General features: G+C 47.5%; 1 protein-coding gene across 7 annotated transcripts in view; it reads right to left on the bottom strand.

The window, feature by feature from the left end:
- dtnba (dystrobrevin, beta a) overlaps positions 1–15106 on the bottom strand; it is a 62795-nt gene that overhangs the window by 31480 nt on the left and 16209 nt on the right. For all 7 annotated transcript variants that reach the window (XM_023826562.2, XM_023826561.2, XM_023826564.2 and 4 more), the window contains 8 exons: positions 8025–8092; positions 7833–7913; positions 6475–6688; positions 3882–3967; positions 2194–2348; positions 1756–1861; positions 1481–1647; positions 367–491 (listed from right to left, as the gene is read on the bottom strand). In XM_023826562.2, the coding sequence (XP_023682330.1) occupies positions 367–491; positions 1481–1647; positions 1756–1861; positions 2194–2348; positions 3882–3967; positions 6475–6688; positions 7833–7913; positions 8025–8091 (1001 nt within the window). In that variant the 5' untranslated portion in view covers position 8092. The remainder of the gene's footprint in view (positions 1–366; positions 492–1480; positions 1648–1755; positions 1862–2193; positions 2349–3881; positions 3968–6474; positions 6689–7832; positions 7914–8024; positions 8093–15106) is intronic.

Here is a 15106-nt window from a genome sequence, read left to right on the forward strand (position 1 = left end):
CACGTCAAGCTCTATAACCACCAAGGTATCTGCATCCAGACATCGGAAACAGGCGTCAAGCCTATCTGGAAGTCAGTCACTTGGAGACAAACGAGGACCGTTCCAGGCTGCAAACATCACGCCGACGCCCATCTGCTTCGACGCGGCTTCAGATGTTTCAGCCGATACAGGATTCAGGTCTGGCTGCCCAGCCTGGGACATCGAGGCTATGTGACGGAGACTGCAGATGGTCAGGCCGGCCGACAGCGCTGCCCTCTGCTGGCGTCTCAACGGAGGTAATCGGGAAGTCGAGGCTGAGAATAGCATTACCGAAAACACAGGCAAAGGTACCGACCCAACATCCCACCCGAGACCCCCAAGCCTTACACGATGTGTGCCAGGTCCAGCGGCCGCTCCGGCTGCTCGGGAAACAGCGGGTGGGGCGGCTCTCGGCTCGGGACGCAGCCCAGTGACTTGCTGATGGCGTGGCTGAGCTTCTTGGCGGGAGATTTCTGCGTGAGAGAAACAGGGCACAGGGTCATGCGTGGCTTCACGTGTCCGCTACAGCGCCACCCAGTGGCAGACCAACCCAAGGCCCGGAAAAAACAAGAGGGCCAGCGATCATTCATGCGCCTGCCTGCTGAGCTCCGAATGCTGCAGAAACACCAAGACGGCCTTCAGATCATAAGGCCGGATGCACGTGACACAGGACCGAACACTAAATAATAACCATTGATAAAGATGTCAAAAATACACGAAGAGACTTTTTGTCAACAGGCCAGTGCTGTTCTGCTAGGAGGAAACAGGGACAGAGGGGCAGAGAGGAAGGTCTTCCGTCCTAAAAGCAAACAGCACAGATGGCCGGTGGATTATTTAAGTAGTGGGACTGTTATGCGCTGTCCTTGTCCTTGAGGTCTAACCCTCAGCGCGAAGCAGACTATTCCCCAGACGTCCCACAAACACGACCACTGAAATCGGAAACATTCAAGGTCCAGGGGAGGAAGAGGAGAGGAGGAGGAGGAGAAGGAGGCGGCTAAGAGAGTAATGTGCGCAGGGGCAAAGGCTAAGTTCGACTTCCGACTGCCGCACACGCAGCCCGGAAAGCCAGCCAGCAGGCAGGCCAAGCAGGGAGACTCAAAATAGACCAAAAGACAGCAAACACGATAAAAATGAGAGCAGCACAAACCCAACAGCGGAATGAGTAAAGACGCAATGCTGCCATCTATTGGGAAATACGATTATTTACAGGTGGAGCTCACAGCGCCACAGCCAGGGCATTAAAAATGGCTGCATCTATGGGGATGCTCTTACATCACAAGCTCTTAGGGGACGTTCTACTCAGATGTCAGTCAATGAATGATTTCCGACTAATCAACAGCATCAGGCAGGCAAAAATGATACACGTGTGCATTGATGATGTCCTGTTTGACGCTGCATCCTCTATGAAATCTATCTGCACTACCACCAGGTGGCGCCCTGTGTAAGAGAGGATAGCACCCACCCATGATGAATGCTCCTTCATCTGGTGTTGGTTGCTGTGGGACCCGCTGGCATGGCCCCTCCAGAAACAATTCTGGCACAACTGGTAGTTGTGGCACTGCTGACACCGGTACCGGAAGCCCATCATACTCTCGCTACGGCAGTAGGAGCACTCCACCGGATGGAAAACTGGGCCGCAAGGAGAACCGAGGGTTAGAGAGGCATCGGGGCACAAGCCATGCAACACTGGAGGCGACCACAAGGGGGCACTGTCCAAAGACCTAACAGGGGACTCACCATTTTCCACATTGGCAAGTCGGTGCATGAGGGGAAGCCAGACGAGGCACTGTGGGGGAGGATCTGCCATCATCGCATCCAAAAACATGTTCAGCATGATCTTCTTCTAGAAGAGAGACAAGTTTAGAATCCAAAAACTTCTATTCACCAACCACAAAAAGAACAAGGAATGTGTTATCGTGCAGGTGATGGTATGGAGTATACAATTATACATATCAGAAAAAGTACAAAAAAACTAAAAAGAATAAAAACAGAGACAGAGTTTCTTCCAATATATTTGTTTTCTGATCCATAGTTAGAGTTACACAAGCAGAGTCACTTAGAACGACCATAATGCAGAAAGGCATCGGGACCCAAATAAGGGAGGCTGGGTGTGGAGGGGGGGGGTCCAAATGTGCCCCGGGGTCTCCCTAACTCCCCGAGAGGGGGAGGCCTGACCTGCTGGGGGAAGCAGGTCCGGACGGAGTGCTCCGTGTAGCCGAAAGACGGCCCCTCGAACACGGCGGTAGGCAGCTTCAGCACCTCCCGCAGGAACTGGTCAAACTTGGTGAAGATCATCATGCCGCTGGAGTCGGAGATCTGGGAGAAGATGTCTGCAGACAGATGGTGCGACCGGCACACGTGCACGTTTACAAATACAGCACCAAAGCACATATATAATACATGATACCTACTGTATGCAACATGAGTTAATATTCATTGTTATGGTACATTGTATCACATAAACAACGATCATGTGTGAGCTCAAAGAGCTGCTGCATTGTTTTTTATACATGTATATGATCCTCCGAAAGGGCGACACAGAAGTGATGTCTTGGCTACTAGGCCTTCAACGGCAGGGTCGGCCCAACCCATTTCAGGGCCCTAAGCAAAATTTGATTAAAGCAATTATGTCATCTTCCTTCTTTTTCTAACAGGCTCATCAGATGGCGCCCCCTGGTGGAGGCTGGGTTCTAAGCGCCTACTTAGTTGTCTCATGCCTTGGGCCGGCCCTGTTCATCATTGTGTCCTGATTGTTTTTCTGATTGTGTCGCTGTTGCCACACCTTTGGAAACCAGATTGTGGGTATAAGGGGTCTGCATATTCTCCCCATGTCGTCGTGGCGTTTCCTCTGGGTTCCCCTCTGACCCCCCCAGTCCAAAAACGTGCCGAGGTTAATTTCTTGTACTGTAAGTGTGAATGGCGTGTGTGCCCTGCGATGGCTTGGCACACTGTCCTGGGTTACTCCCTGCCTCGTCCCCATACCATCTGGCATGTTATTCTTGTGTTGTATATAATCAGCTAGTCGTGCACAGTATCCCTTTTCTATTCCATCTTATGCAATGCTAGCATTTTTTAGGTCCTTGATAAGCATTATACAAATAAAATGTGTTGTTATTAATAATAAATTACTTAGTAATACACTGATGGTCTACCACAGTAGCCGTGAACAACTGCTTCTTACTTTAAACACAGTATAAGACAGGACAACATTAGTAATCACATGGCCAGAGGAAGTATTCCTGTAAGTGAGGTCTTTACTCTGCCCTGTTTCTAATTAAAGTCTCACATGTGCTGAATTTACACTTGTACTTTTAGCTGGTTGTACCTCCAGTAAGCACATATGCAGAGAGGTCATCAGAACTTGTGCGCCACAAAGCAACCCGTATTGAGTTAATGTGGGCTGCTCAACAGCGCCTACCAGTGGACATCTGGTGCAATGACAAAATTCTGACAAATAAATGCTGTTTGCTACTGTAAATCTTTTTAAATATATATATTTTTACACTGATCTTGTTATGATAAATAAGGCTAAGCTAATTTCTGATATGGTCCCAAAAAAAACCTGCTCACACATTTGTTTTAAAAAAATATAACCATCCATTTTCCCATGTAACCACAGCATGTTCCAACCAGTTATCCAGTATGGGGGTGGCGGGGGGGGGGGGTGATGAGTGGGGGGGGGGGGGCTTCAGGATATGGCCCCCAGTCCATCAAAGTATCCCCATTTTTATAAGATACTTACATAATCCCATGTTCAAAGAGTACTTATTAATGCAATATAATTACAGGCATCAGACACTAGAGGGAGCCATTGTTTAAAAATATGACAGGGCTCCAAAACAGACATGCTAACAGATACTTACACCGGAGTTTGTCCACAATCTTCCCACCACACATGGTCGCCAGCATGGCCTTCACAGAGAACACGGTCAGCTTGCCATGGCCTTCACTGAAAAACATGCAAGCGGGATCGAGTCACTTATCCTCAGTCATGTCCGTTAGACAACAACAAAAAAAAAAAAACAATTTAATTCCAAAGATCAGCTTAACAGCCAAAAGAATCTAGACGTGTGACACGATTCAAAGGTTGTTAAAAATCAAAGACGTGCGATTCTGGGCCTAACTGCATCCTCAGCATAAGGCTCCCTAACAAAGGCTCCCCGGTATCAGCCCTGGTATAACCATCGGGGGCCTCATCAGGGCGGTGTCTGGGCAAATGGCTCGTCTATAATTCCCAACAATGACGCACAATCCTTCAGAGTGTCTAGGGGTGCATCTGTGAGCTTGCTGTTGGTTAGCATGGTGAGACTGCACATCACTGTACCACAGCATGGTGAGACTGCACATCACAGTACCACAGCATGGTGAGACTGCACATCACTGTACCACAGCATGGTGAGACTGCACATCACTGTACCACGGCATGGTGAGACTGCACATCACTGTACCACAGCATGGTGAGACTGCACATCACTGTACCACAGCATGGTGAGACTGCACATCACTGTACCACAGCATGGTGAGACTGCACATCACTGTACCACAGCATGGTGAGACTGCACATCACTGTACCACAGCATGGTGAGACTGCACATCACTGTACCATAGCATGGTGAGACTGCACATCACTGTACCACAGCATGGTAAGACTGCACATCACTGTACCACAGCATGGTAAGACTGCACATCACTGTACCACAGCATGTTTTTGGAACAAGGTCTTGGGCTATTGAGGCTGGGGGGCGGAGACTACTGGGGCCTCACAGTCCTCACTGACTACCTCCACGAGGGTCATACCTGCCATCTTAGATGCCTGATGTTTGGGAAAAGTACTTAAGGACATTTTATGATTTGAGGTAGAAGAGCCCATTTATTGCAAAATGCACGCTGGTCACAGAAAACCCAGCGCCATTCTGATGGTAAACGGAAAGCGACACATGCGCAGCAAGATTACTGTGGCAGTGGTGGCTTAATGGTTAGGGAAGCGCACTCATAATCGGAAGATTGCAGGTTCAAATCCCCGACCAGCAAGACACCACTGAGGTACCCTGAGCAAGGTACCGCCCCCAAGCACTGCTCCCCGGGCGCTGAATTAGCTGCCCCCTGCTATGTCACGAAAGTCACATATGGGTTAAATGCAGAGGACACATTTCATTGTTGTGCACTGTGTGCTGTGGTGTGTCAACAATGACAAATAATCACAAATAAAATAAATAAATAAGGTGGGTGTGGTTCAAACCTCCATCGCCCTGTATGATGCAGCACAGCTGTGCTCCTGAAGTTTCAGAGGATCCTTAGGAGATACGTCGGTGGTACTAGCATAACCAGAACCTAAATGGCACAGAACTCTGCCTCAAGTGTGTCATTTTACCTGCTAGGTTTCCCACCAATTACAAAACCAGGCAAAAAAAACACGCGAAATGTTTATATATAAAGATAATTCGTGAAGGACACTTCATCGTCTCCTCATGGTGTCGATGAGTTGCTTGGGATCACCACAATCTTCAAGATCCTATAAATGAAATCCCAGTAACAAAAACTGGGCCTTCATATACAAGCAGACCTCAACACCTCAAAGAGAATATCGAGCAAGGCCCTGCCCCCCAGCACTGCCCCCACACGCAGCACCGCTCAAAACGCCAGTCAGGCAACGTCGCTCTACGTTTAGCTTGCATCTTCCTAGAAGAGGAGGGTTGGTTCTTTAAATACGGCCCCTGCCAGTCCTTCAGCTCCCGTGTCTTCATCAATATTCACACTTCGGTTAAAACTTCATAAAAAAAGCGTTTAGCATTTGTAACCCTGTTACACCTCCTGTGATTGATGTTTGAGATTTATTATCAGATGGGGGGGCATGTGGCTGTAGGGTATAAATTATAAGTACTTCAAAAAAACAAGGGAGAACACAGTGTCGCAACCTTTACCACCAATTAACTCATAAAACCACCCGCTCCTGTGAAGGAGAAATCAAACAGAGCGTGGCGTCGAGCTCTCGCCAGAGATGAGACGGTAACATCACACGTTCAGATGGTTACCATATCAAACGGGACTCCTCGAATAGAGGAGTAGAGGCCGGGAGATTTGTTCAGACAGAATCCTGGCCGCAACAGAGCAAGGACCGAGGTTAAACAGATCAGATTCGATCAGGATAGACAGAGACACAGACAGATAATCCTGAAGGAAACTGCAGGTTTACAGTAGCACAAACCATAAATTTAGACAGCAAAATTTCATTTTGTGTGTGTGAAATGCCAATAAAGTGATATGACTTGACATTTACACATTAACAAACAGTAACAATAAATAAAAGACAAACAAGATGTTGGAGAAAGTATTGCACGGAATTCTCTAGCAAATAAGTAGTATTGCATGGTGGGTTGTACAGTGAACGAATGAATGAATGTTCTGTGAACGTTCATATGTGGTTCTGGTCCCTGGGGTCTCAGCAGGCCTTCTCACCTGTCATAGGCAGCCACCATGAAGTTCAGCAGCAGGCTGATGGACTGCTCCACGCTGATCTGGTGTGTGGTCGGCAGACGCTTGTTGAGCTGGTAGTAGATGGAGGAGATGATGGTCTCCAGCCTGGACACGTTGATCTCAGTGTTGTGATCCAGTGTGTTCAGGCCATTGTCTCGGAAGGCTTCGATCATGTTCCAGACGTCGACGAGGTGGACTACAGAGAGGCGAGGAGGAATGTCCATCACGCATGAGCATAAAACCGTTCATGTGAGAGAGCTGGAAGCGAACAAGATCAACAAGATACAGCCACAAAACACAAATCAGGAAACGGTGTTAATTCTGAACCACGGCTGCTTGCAGGCATAGAATGACATTCATCCGGCCTGAACTCACATTCAGCTTGGGCTCATCTCGCAGTCATCTTGCGGTCGAACGCCCTGGAGATCAGAGTGCTAAGCCGTGTGGTCTACACAATGAGTGAGCAGGAACCGCCAGTACTCAAACCTGATCTAAGGCCAGACTCTATGGTTAACCTTGCTTCCACGTGTTGGTCAGATGTGCTATAAAACTGTGCTATGAAAACACTCCAACATGGAATCTCCGTATTCCTTTTCCGCTCAAAATATACATAATCAACCGACCCTCAAAGCCAGAGGTGGAGAGTTTAGGTCCCGAAAGCAAAAATCCAGTCCAAGAGTTTGTTTCAACCAACCAGTTGTGTATAAAGAGTCACAGTCAGAGAGTACTCAACTGGTTGGTGGAAACAAAATCTTGGTCTGGATTTTAACTTTATGGACCTGAACTCTCCACCTCAGCTCATAGCACTCCTTCGCAAGCTGGCCTGCCCTTACTGAGAGGAAGTGCCATGGAGTGCATTAAGGACTCACTTCTGCAGAACGGGGCTCCTGCCTCACTGCCTGCTGAGCAGCTCGCAGTCGTCAGGAAGAACTCATTTCCTACTGCCCATTTGCACACCATGGATATTAATGATTATTGTTCATTGTGTATTGGTAAATGTCTAATGTATTGTCTCTTCATACTTTTGTCCCCTATTTCATAGTCTTGCAGTTAGAGCGACCGTGCATTTCACTGCAAACTGGACCGAGTGTAACTGTGTATGTGTCAAATAAAACTTTGGCTTGACTTGAATAAACCAGCATCAGGTACCAATAAATTAACAGCTGTTTAGGTTCCTTATCTGGTTTTTAATAACCATACATGGCATCTGATTTAATGATTCTAACTAGTAACGCTGTCACTAAGATCGCTATATCACGTTCACAATTCCAGTAATAATAGGACCCCAGAGAAACCCCAAAGAAAAACAATGTCTGAAGATTTGAAAAGCCAGTACTTACGGTTACACCTTTTCTGCACGAATCTCAGCTTGCATGCGGTCCGGTACGTAGACAGTCTGATGACGTCAAAGTTCTGCGCCCCTGAGGTGTGAGGCAAAATGATTAAGGCACCTGAGCAGATACATCAACGGGAAGTCAGGCAGCACGCAGGCAGGAAGGTGCCAGAGGGGGGGGGGGGGGGGGGGGACTCACGCATCTCCATGAAGAGCTGTCTCTTCTCTGCCATCGTCTTTCCCCGCTTCACTCCTTCCTCAATCATTCTGAAAAAGACAGATCAAGATCACACACTGTACATCTCGAGAGTACAGTACACACACACACACACACAGTCCATGTATTCCCACCTTTATGGGTACCTTTCATTCATTCCTATGGGCATAACCTTAATCCTAAGTATGACAACCTTAAACTCTACTCAGCCCTATCCTTAACCATAATTAACCAAACTAAGTAAAAACTTTTGGCATGCTTACACACCCACACACTCACACTTCACAGGACAGCACTAAAAAGGTGGAGCTTATAGGCACATCAAGGGGTGGGGGTCAGCTCAGCTGGTGACCGACCTGGAGTCACCCTGTAGTAGAGCACCCCCTTCTGGTCAGACACTAAAATGAGCAGCAAGGACAAGCTGAGTGTGTGTTAAGTCCTGACACTGTTCATAATGCTGAAGGGAGGACAACGGGGGGGGGACACCGGAGAGAGGACAGCAGGGGGAGGAACAACAGGGGGGGGGACAACAGGGGGGGGGGACACCGGAGAGAGGACAGCAGGGGGAGGACAACAGGGGGGGGATGCCGGACAGAGGACAGCAGGGGGAGGACGCCAGAAGCCATCATAAGGCCATAAGAAGAAGCAGAAGACCTTGATGTGACGCACGTCCCAGGACTGTCTGCACTGGGTACCGTCTTTGTACTTTGCCATGTTTCGCTCTGTAGGTTTGTCGGTGCACTTATGTACCTTGCTGCTGTACGCACCAGAATTTCCCCCTGAGATCAATAACGTTGGTCTTATCTGTAAACATTTCATGTCTACACTACATACAGCGGAACCATTCACAACTTATCACTACTGTAATCAGTCACGCTAGGGTGCCTTCAAAAATGGAACTTTACTCCACTACAGTCTCAGAAGAAAATGGTTCTGGTAGAGCCTTGTAGAACCTTACACCTGGGGCTACCAAAAGTTTGATGACTGTGGACTAGCACACCTCGTGCAAATTTCATGGACCAGTTGAAATTTGCGGGCCAGATAAGTTCAGCCGTTTCCTTATTTTTATATTTCCATCAGAACATGCCATTAAAAAAAGCATGGTTTGAAAACTGCAGTTTATTTCTGAATATTAAGCAACCCCTCCCCTAAACCCCAGTTTTTATGCCCTGATGGAATACTGGAAACCCTTGTTCCACACAACATAGCTGCATGCTGGGAGAGCAGTTTAATATGTGGAAATCCCTACTGAGACGGCAAATGGCCCACTTTTGCTCAGGTAAACATCTGCAGGTGGTGTATCTAAGTCCAGGGTTCAGACTCTTTACCCTGCGTTCAGGGCAGCACAGATGGCGATTATACCACATTCATAATCTGCTGAAAATTCACAAAATACCCAGCTACATATCCCAGAAGGCTATGCAGCTGTGAGGTCCAGAGGTTCCAACCTGAGTGTCCTGCAGCTCCTATCGTGCAGAAACGGATCTGCGGCTCTCTCAGTCCAGCTGTTGGGTCCCAAGTGTGACAGAACCGGGGTTCAAGCTTATCACAGCAGCCGATTCAGATGAGTTCAAACAGCAACGTTTATGTTTACATCGCGGCAGCGGTCTGCTGGCCTGCTACGGTGCTGATACCCAAAGCCAGCTCCGGTCGCTGCGGGAGGGCACCTGGACCGCAGAGTGGCCTTACATGCCCCCCCCCCCTCTCTCTCTCTCTCTCTCTCTCTCCCTCTCTCAGTGTTGGACCCTTCCATGGGCGAATTGCTGATCCTTAAAGAGCACAGACAGCTCACAGCTCACTACAAAATGATGGAGCAGCCAACATCTCCAACCAGAATAGCATGGATCTATAATTACAAAGACGCGGACTACTCCATCACAGCTCAGGTGTCCTGTAGCTCCCTCCATCATTGTAATATCTGCCACAAAGAAATTCTGGGCCGCACGCAACCTGAAAGGGTTCCTAAAATGCGATGTGTTCAAACAGAGGACCAGTAGGGGGCAGTATAGAGAATGAGTGGTCAGGGTTAGGCTAAAGTATGGCTTTCGGGAAGGAGGTCAAGACAATCAATTTATGGCTGATAATTGGTGCCACCTCTGTCTGCTAGCCGAGGCAGATGGCAGCCCCTCCCCCACACACCTCGCATAATAATAATAATATTCTGAAGCATTCTCAAGAAACATCCATGCTAGTCCCTTCTCTCGACCTTAAACACTGGAAGCTCGAATTTCTGCTTCTAAAGGCCCTTGATACCGTCCAGAGGTTCTCAGCCGTCACCACCTTAAAATTATACCTAAAAAATAGCTGCTCTAGCCAGACAAACATCCACCTGCTAGACAACATCACAGGATGAAAGGCAGTGAGTCGGGCCTGGTCGAGCTGCCATTAATCACAGCATGGAGCGCGTTCCTGTCCCATCGACACGGATTGCAGATAAACAGCGAGCTTGATGGATCACAGAGCTGTCCGGAAATAGCTCATTGAAACACGAAGAGCGGTAACTCGAAATCGACCAGGTGTCAAGCGAGCCCAGTTCAGGAGCATTCTGACAGCCAATCAGAGGCAGCAGAGCCAATCAGAGGCAGCGGAGCCAATCAAAGGCAGCAGAGCCAATCAGAGGCACCGGAGGGGCCAGGAAGTGGGAAAGGACAGACAGAGGTGAGCAAATGAGCGACCTGGATTGGACTGATGAGACAGCCATTCCAAATGGACCAAAAAAAAAAATCCTTAAATAAGTATTACAGTTCATTTGAGAGCAGAGTAACAGAATCGGCGGAGGATTCGGAGCCACACAGGAATAGGGAGAGGTAAGTAGATGGGGTTTGCCCCACGCCAATGATACAACACAAGAGCCCTCAACAGGCAGAGATGGGGGATTCCTGTGGATACCTTAGGGTGAAGGCATGAGGACCAGAGGATTGTCCTGAAGTACACAGGCCCCACTGAGGTGGACAGCGGCTTCTGAAGTCAGACAAAAAAGCAGCAATCTAATTTATATATCAGCCACTACGCTTCATCACAATGTCTGTGTAAATCGGGACCAGTGATTCCCAATCCGGTCCTCAGGGACCCCAAGGCGCTCCATGTGCCAGGAGCTGGGAGGGAGCAGAAACACAAACTGCCTGGTTTCAGAGGACTTAAGGGGAAACTTGTGTTTCCCTGAGAACAGATGTGGCTCATCAGGGGTCTCCACCGTAGTTGGATCTATACAGATCTCAGCCTAGATGGAGTTCACCAGGAGGCAGGGTCTGATGACCAGGTGATTACACCTTCCAGGTCGCGCCACAGGACAGGCGAGCACGCAACAGGACAAATGCTCATTCACTCAGCTCAAAAAAAATAAATAAATAACCAGAACGCTGCAGGCCAGCTGCAATGCAATGCCCTGTAAACAAACTTAAAAGGACTGGATAAAGAGAGAGAGAAGCCCTCACTGAAAGCAAGTGCAAACACCAGAAATCACCTGACTGACTGTAAAGCTCCGGAAATTAATCCTGGGTATGGGATTTACTTTAGCCACACAAAAACCAGGGATGTTATCGAAAACATTATGCCTGGCAGACGGAAAGGGAGTCTGTCATGATCGAATGGAATGTGAAGAATGTTATTCTTTACGGAGGAAATTATTTCAGGTCCCCCTGGCATCACGCTTCCTAGAACGTCATCATTTCTATAACAGTGAAGATCATTACTTCTCCAACAGAAACCAGCTGGACGGAGCATCAATCAGCCTCTGACCACATGGCCTAATGATGCCAAGAGGGATTACTGACCAAAAAACCTAACATTTTGGTGTCTGAGTCCCACTGAAAGCTTAAACTGCCTTCTTAATATGGCTCATAACTAATTCAGCTCACAATATTTCAAACCTCAGCAGTCGGCATTTCCAGGGTAATGTTCCCCTTCAGACATGTTCAGGGCAGACAAATGTGAGACCACTATGCTCAGTCCAACGTCTAACCCATGTCTGAGCCGCCCACCTTCATCTGCTCCACCGAGTACGAGTACGAGTCGACCGCCTTCATCTGCTCCACAGAGTACGAGCCATCCACCTTCATCTGCTCCACCGAGTACGAGTCGACCGCCTTCATCTGCTCCACAGAGTACGAGTCGACCGCCTTCATCTACTTCACCTTGTACGAGTACGAATCGACCACCTTCATCTACTCCACCAAGTACGAGTACGAATCGACCGCCTTCATCTACTCCACCGAGTACGAGTATGAATCGACCGCCTTCATCTACTCCACCGAGTACGAGTTGACCGCCTTCATCTACTCCACCGAGTACGAGTACGAATCGACCACCTTCATCTACTCCACATCTACTGCTAATTCCTACAGATGAAATTCAAAACACATTCAAAATCCATCACGTGGTCTCAGTCTGCCAGATGTGAAAATCCCCGTCACAAGAGGTCAGACACTCTCCAAAGAAACGCCTCAGTAACAGAGTTGGGTGGCACCTAAACCCCCACCTCACAGCAGAGATGTTTCTGTTACTCCTCATCAGACAACTAGCGTTACCCCTGGCGCATGGGCAGTCAAGCGAAGCCCACATGTTGAAACCATTTAGAGGATACTTCAAATTTTTTTCATGATTTTTTTTTTTTTTTTTTTTTTTTTTAAGCGTTTTCAAAAACAGGGCAAAAGCACTCAACTAAATCAACACATTTAGTGAAGGTCCTTTAGCTCGTACTAGCATGAATTTAAATTCAGAACACATCTGCAGGCACAGCTGCCGGGGTGTGAAATGCCCTTTCCTGCAAATACGATGCCTGTGTCCCCCAGACACCACATACAATAAGGGAAATCACTGACCACAATATTAAACTTCTTGGACAAAACACGCAAGTACAAAGACATACATTCAGTACACTATTCAAATAGTAGTTATAACAGTCGTTCCAGCTACACATTTCTGCAAACAATATTGCAATTATTAACGTTCAAAAGAGCAGGACTGAACAACATTCAGTTGAATGATCATGTCATTCAGTTCCTGCCCGAGATCCTTGTGTGTCCCTGACAGCCTGCCTGTATGAGTGTTAATTAGTGCTACCAGTCGTTAATGACGCTTCACTTCCATGCCGACCATCAGCACCAGTCTGCTACTCAGAGGGTTAGGCTGAGCCCAAAACCAAATGGTCGCTGGTTCAAACCCCAAAGCCAATAGAGTGATTTCACTATTGGGTCCTTGCAGTAGGGACCATCTGGCCCTGCTTTCTCAAAATGCACGTCGCTTTGGATAAAAGCACCTGCTGAATGTGGAAAAGTAATGTGAATAAGCTGCTTATGCTGGGACAGACACGGAGGCCCCCCAGTTACCGCGCGGCAGGATGCAGTCGGCTTCTCCAGTCTGTCTCAGCGGGCATTTCAGGCTGCTTTCTGAGAGCCCGCGGCACACTCACTCTCGGGGTGATTCCGTCTTCTGAGGATGCCCCTTCCTCTTTCCGATATCTCCATCTGATCCGCTCAAGTAAGAATCTCATTGTGCCCTGTACGCTGTACTTTGTACATATGACAATAAACTTCAAACTTCTACAACTTCATCATTCACCCATAACGTCGACCTCAAAGCTCTGGCAATTTACAGTGACAATGCTGTGATTGCAGCGGTGTACAGTGTGCTGAGTCATTAACAGGCGGAACAGACAGGAGTGACCCTCCACAAAACCCATGAATGACAGAAGCCGGCAAGTGAATTTCCCTCTAAGGAATTAATAAAGTACTGTCACTCCCTCATTAACTCACACTCACTCCCTCACTCACTCTTTCACTCTCACTCACTCTCTCTCGATAACGTCACTGCATGGTCAAGGCTAGCAGTGAGTAGGGCTGAGAACCGAATTTCAGTACTGTTTGGCACGGACTGAATTGATTAGATACTATCGAGTAAAAATGCCTGGTCATTTAGTACCAAATTTCAATACTTAAGGAGTAAATGTCAATGACACGCACGAACATTGGAAATGTGCAGATATTAAAGCGCACATTTTGCCCAAAAACCTTATCGAATTTGCTCAGTACAATACGTGTTTACTCAAGAACAGCAAGTCAATCACTCGTATGCATTTTGCAGGTTGTTTATGACCAGTTAACCCTTAAGGGGCTCATGGGCTGCTCAACCTTTCAGGTGAAACCAAACCATATTCTGGACTATATGCAGTGGTTCTACTTCTTAAAGGAACAGTATCTCAATAAGTTTAACCTTATTATTTTTCAAAAAAATTCTTTAGTACCAATGAGGTTGAACCCAGATGACATAAGACTATATTTCAATACAGATTAATAATCAATGTCTGTTTCTGCAAACCTACAAGCGAAACAGATCTTTGTTTTTAAAGTATATACCTTTTGACCATATATATCAGGGGTGGCCAATCTTATCCGCAAAGGGCGGTTTTCGCTGCAACTCCTAAATTAGATTACTAATTAGAGGACTGACTGGCTGAAGAGTCCTCACACCTGGGTTTGAACAGATGACCTACAGGTTATCCCAAAAACCTGCATACAAACCGGCCCTTTGCCGATAAGATTGGCCACCCCTGATATATATGCAATTTCTTTCCCATGATTTATGCAATTTTGTGCTTAAATACATGTGCAGGTTCTGCGAGGTGGTTGGTAGAATGCTGACGGGGGAAAAAACCCATACTGGGGATTTTAAATAATTATGTATAAGCATAGCCAAACAAACATATAAAGAACATACAAATAAAGAAATAAATATAGACAGAGGCAAGCATGTTTCTGTAAAAATCTCTGTACGATTTTGGAATACAACATTAATTTCCATCCATCCATTTTCTGTAACAGCTTGTCCAACTCAGGGTCACAGGAGGGCTGGAGCCTGTCCTGGAGGCTATAGGTTTAAGGCAGGGAACAACCAGGGATGGGGGGCCAACCCATCACCGGGCTCAGTCACCCACCATGCACTCACACGCACACCTACGGGCAGTGTGGCAACTCCAATTAACCTCAGCATGTTTTCGGACTATGGTGGGAAACCTGAGTACCCAGAGGAAAGCCCACAACGATACTGGGAGAACAAACTCACTCCAC

This window comes from Paramormyrops kingsleyae, chromosome 19 (genome assembly GCF_048594095.1).
Source record: "Paramormyrops kingsleyae isolate MSU_618 chromosome 19, PKINGS_0.4, whole genome shotgun sequence".
Classification (NCBI taxonomy): domain Eukaryota; kingdom Metazoa; phylum Chordata; class Actinopteri; order Osteoglossiformes; family Mormyridae; genus Paramormyrops; species Paramormyrops kingsleyae.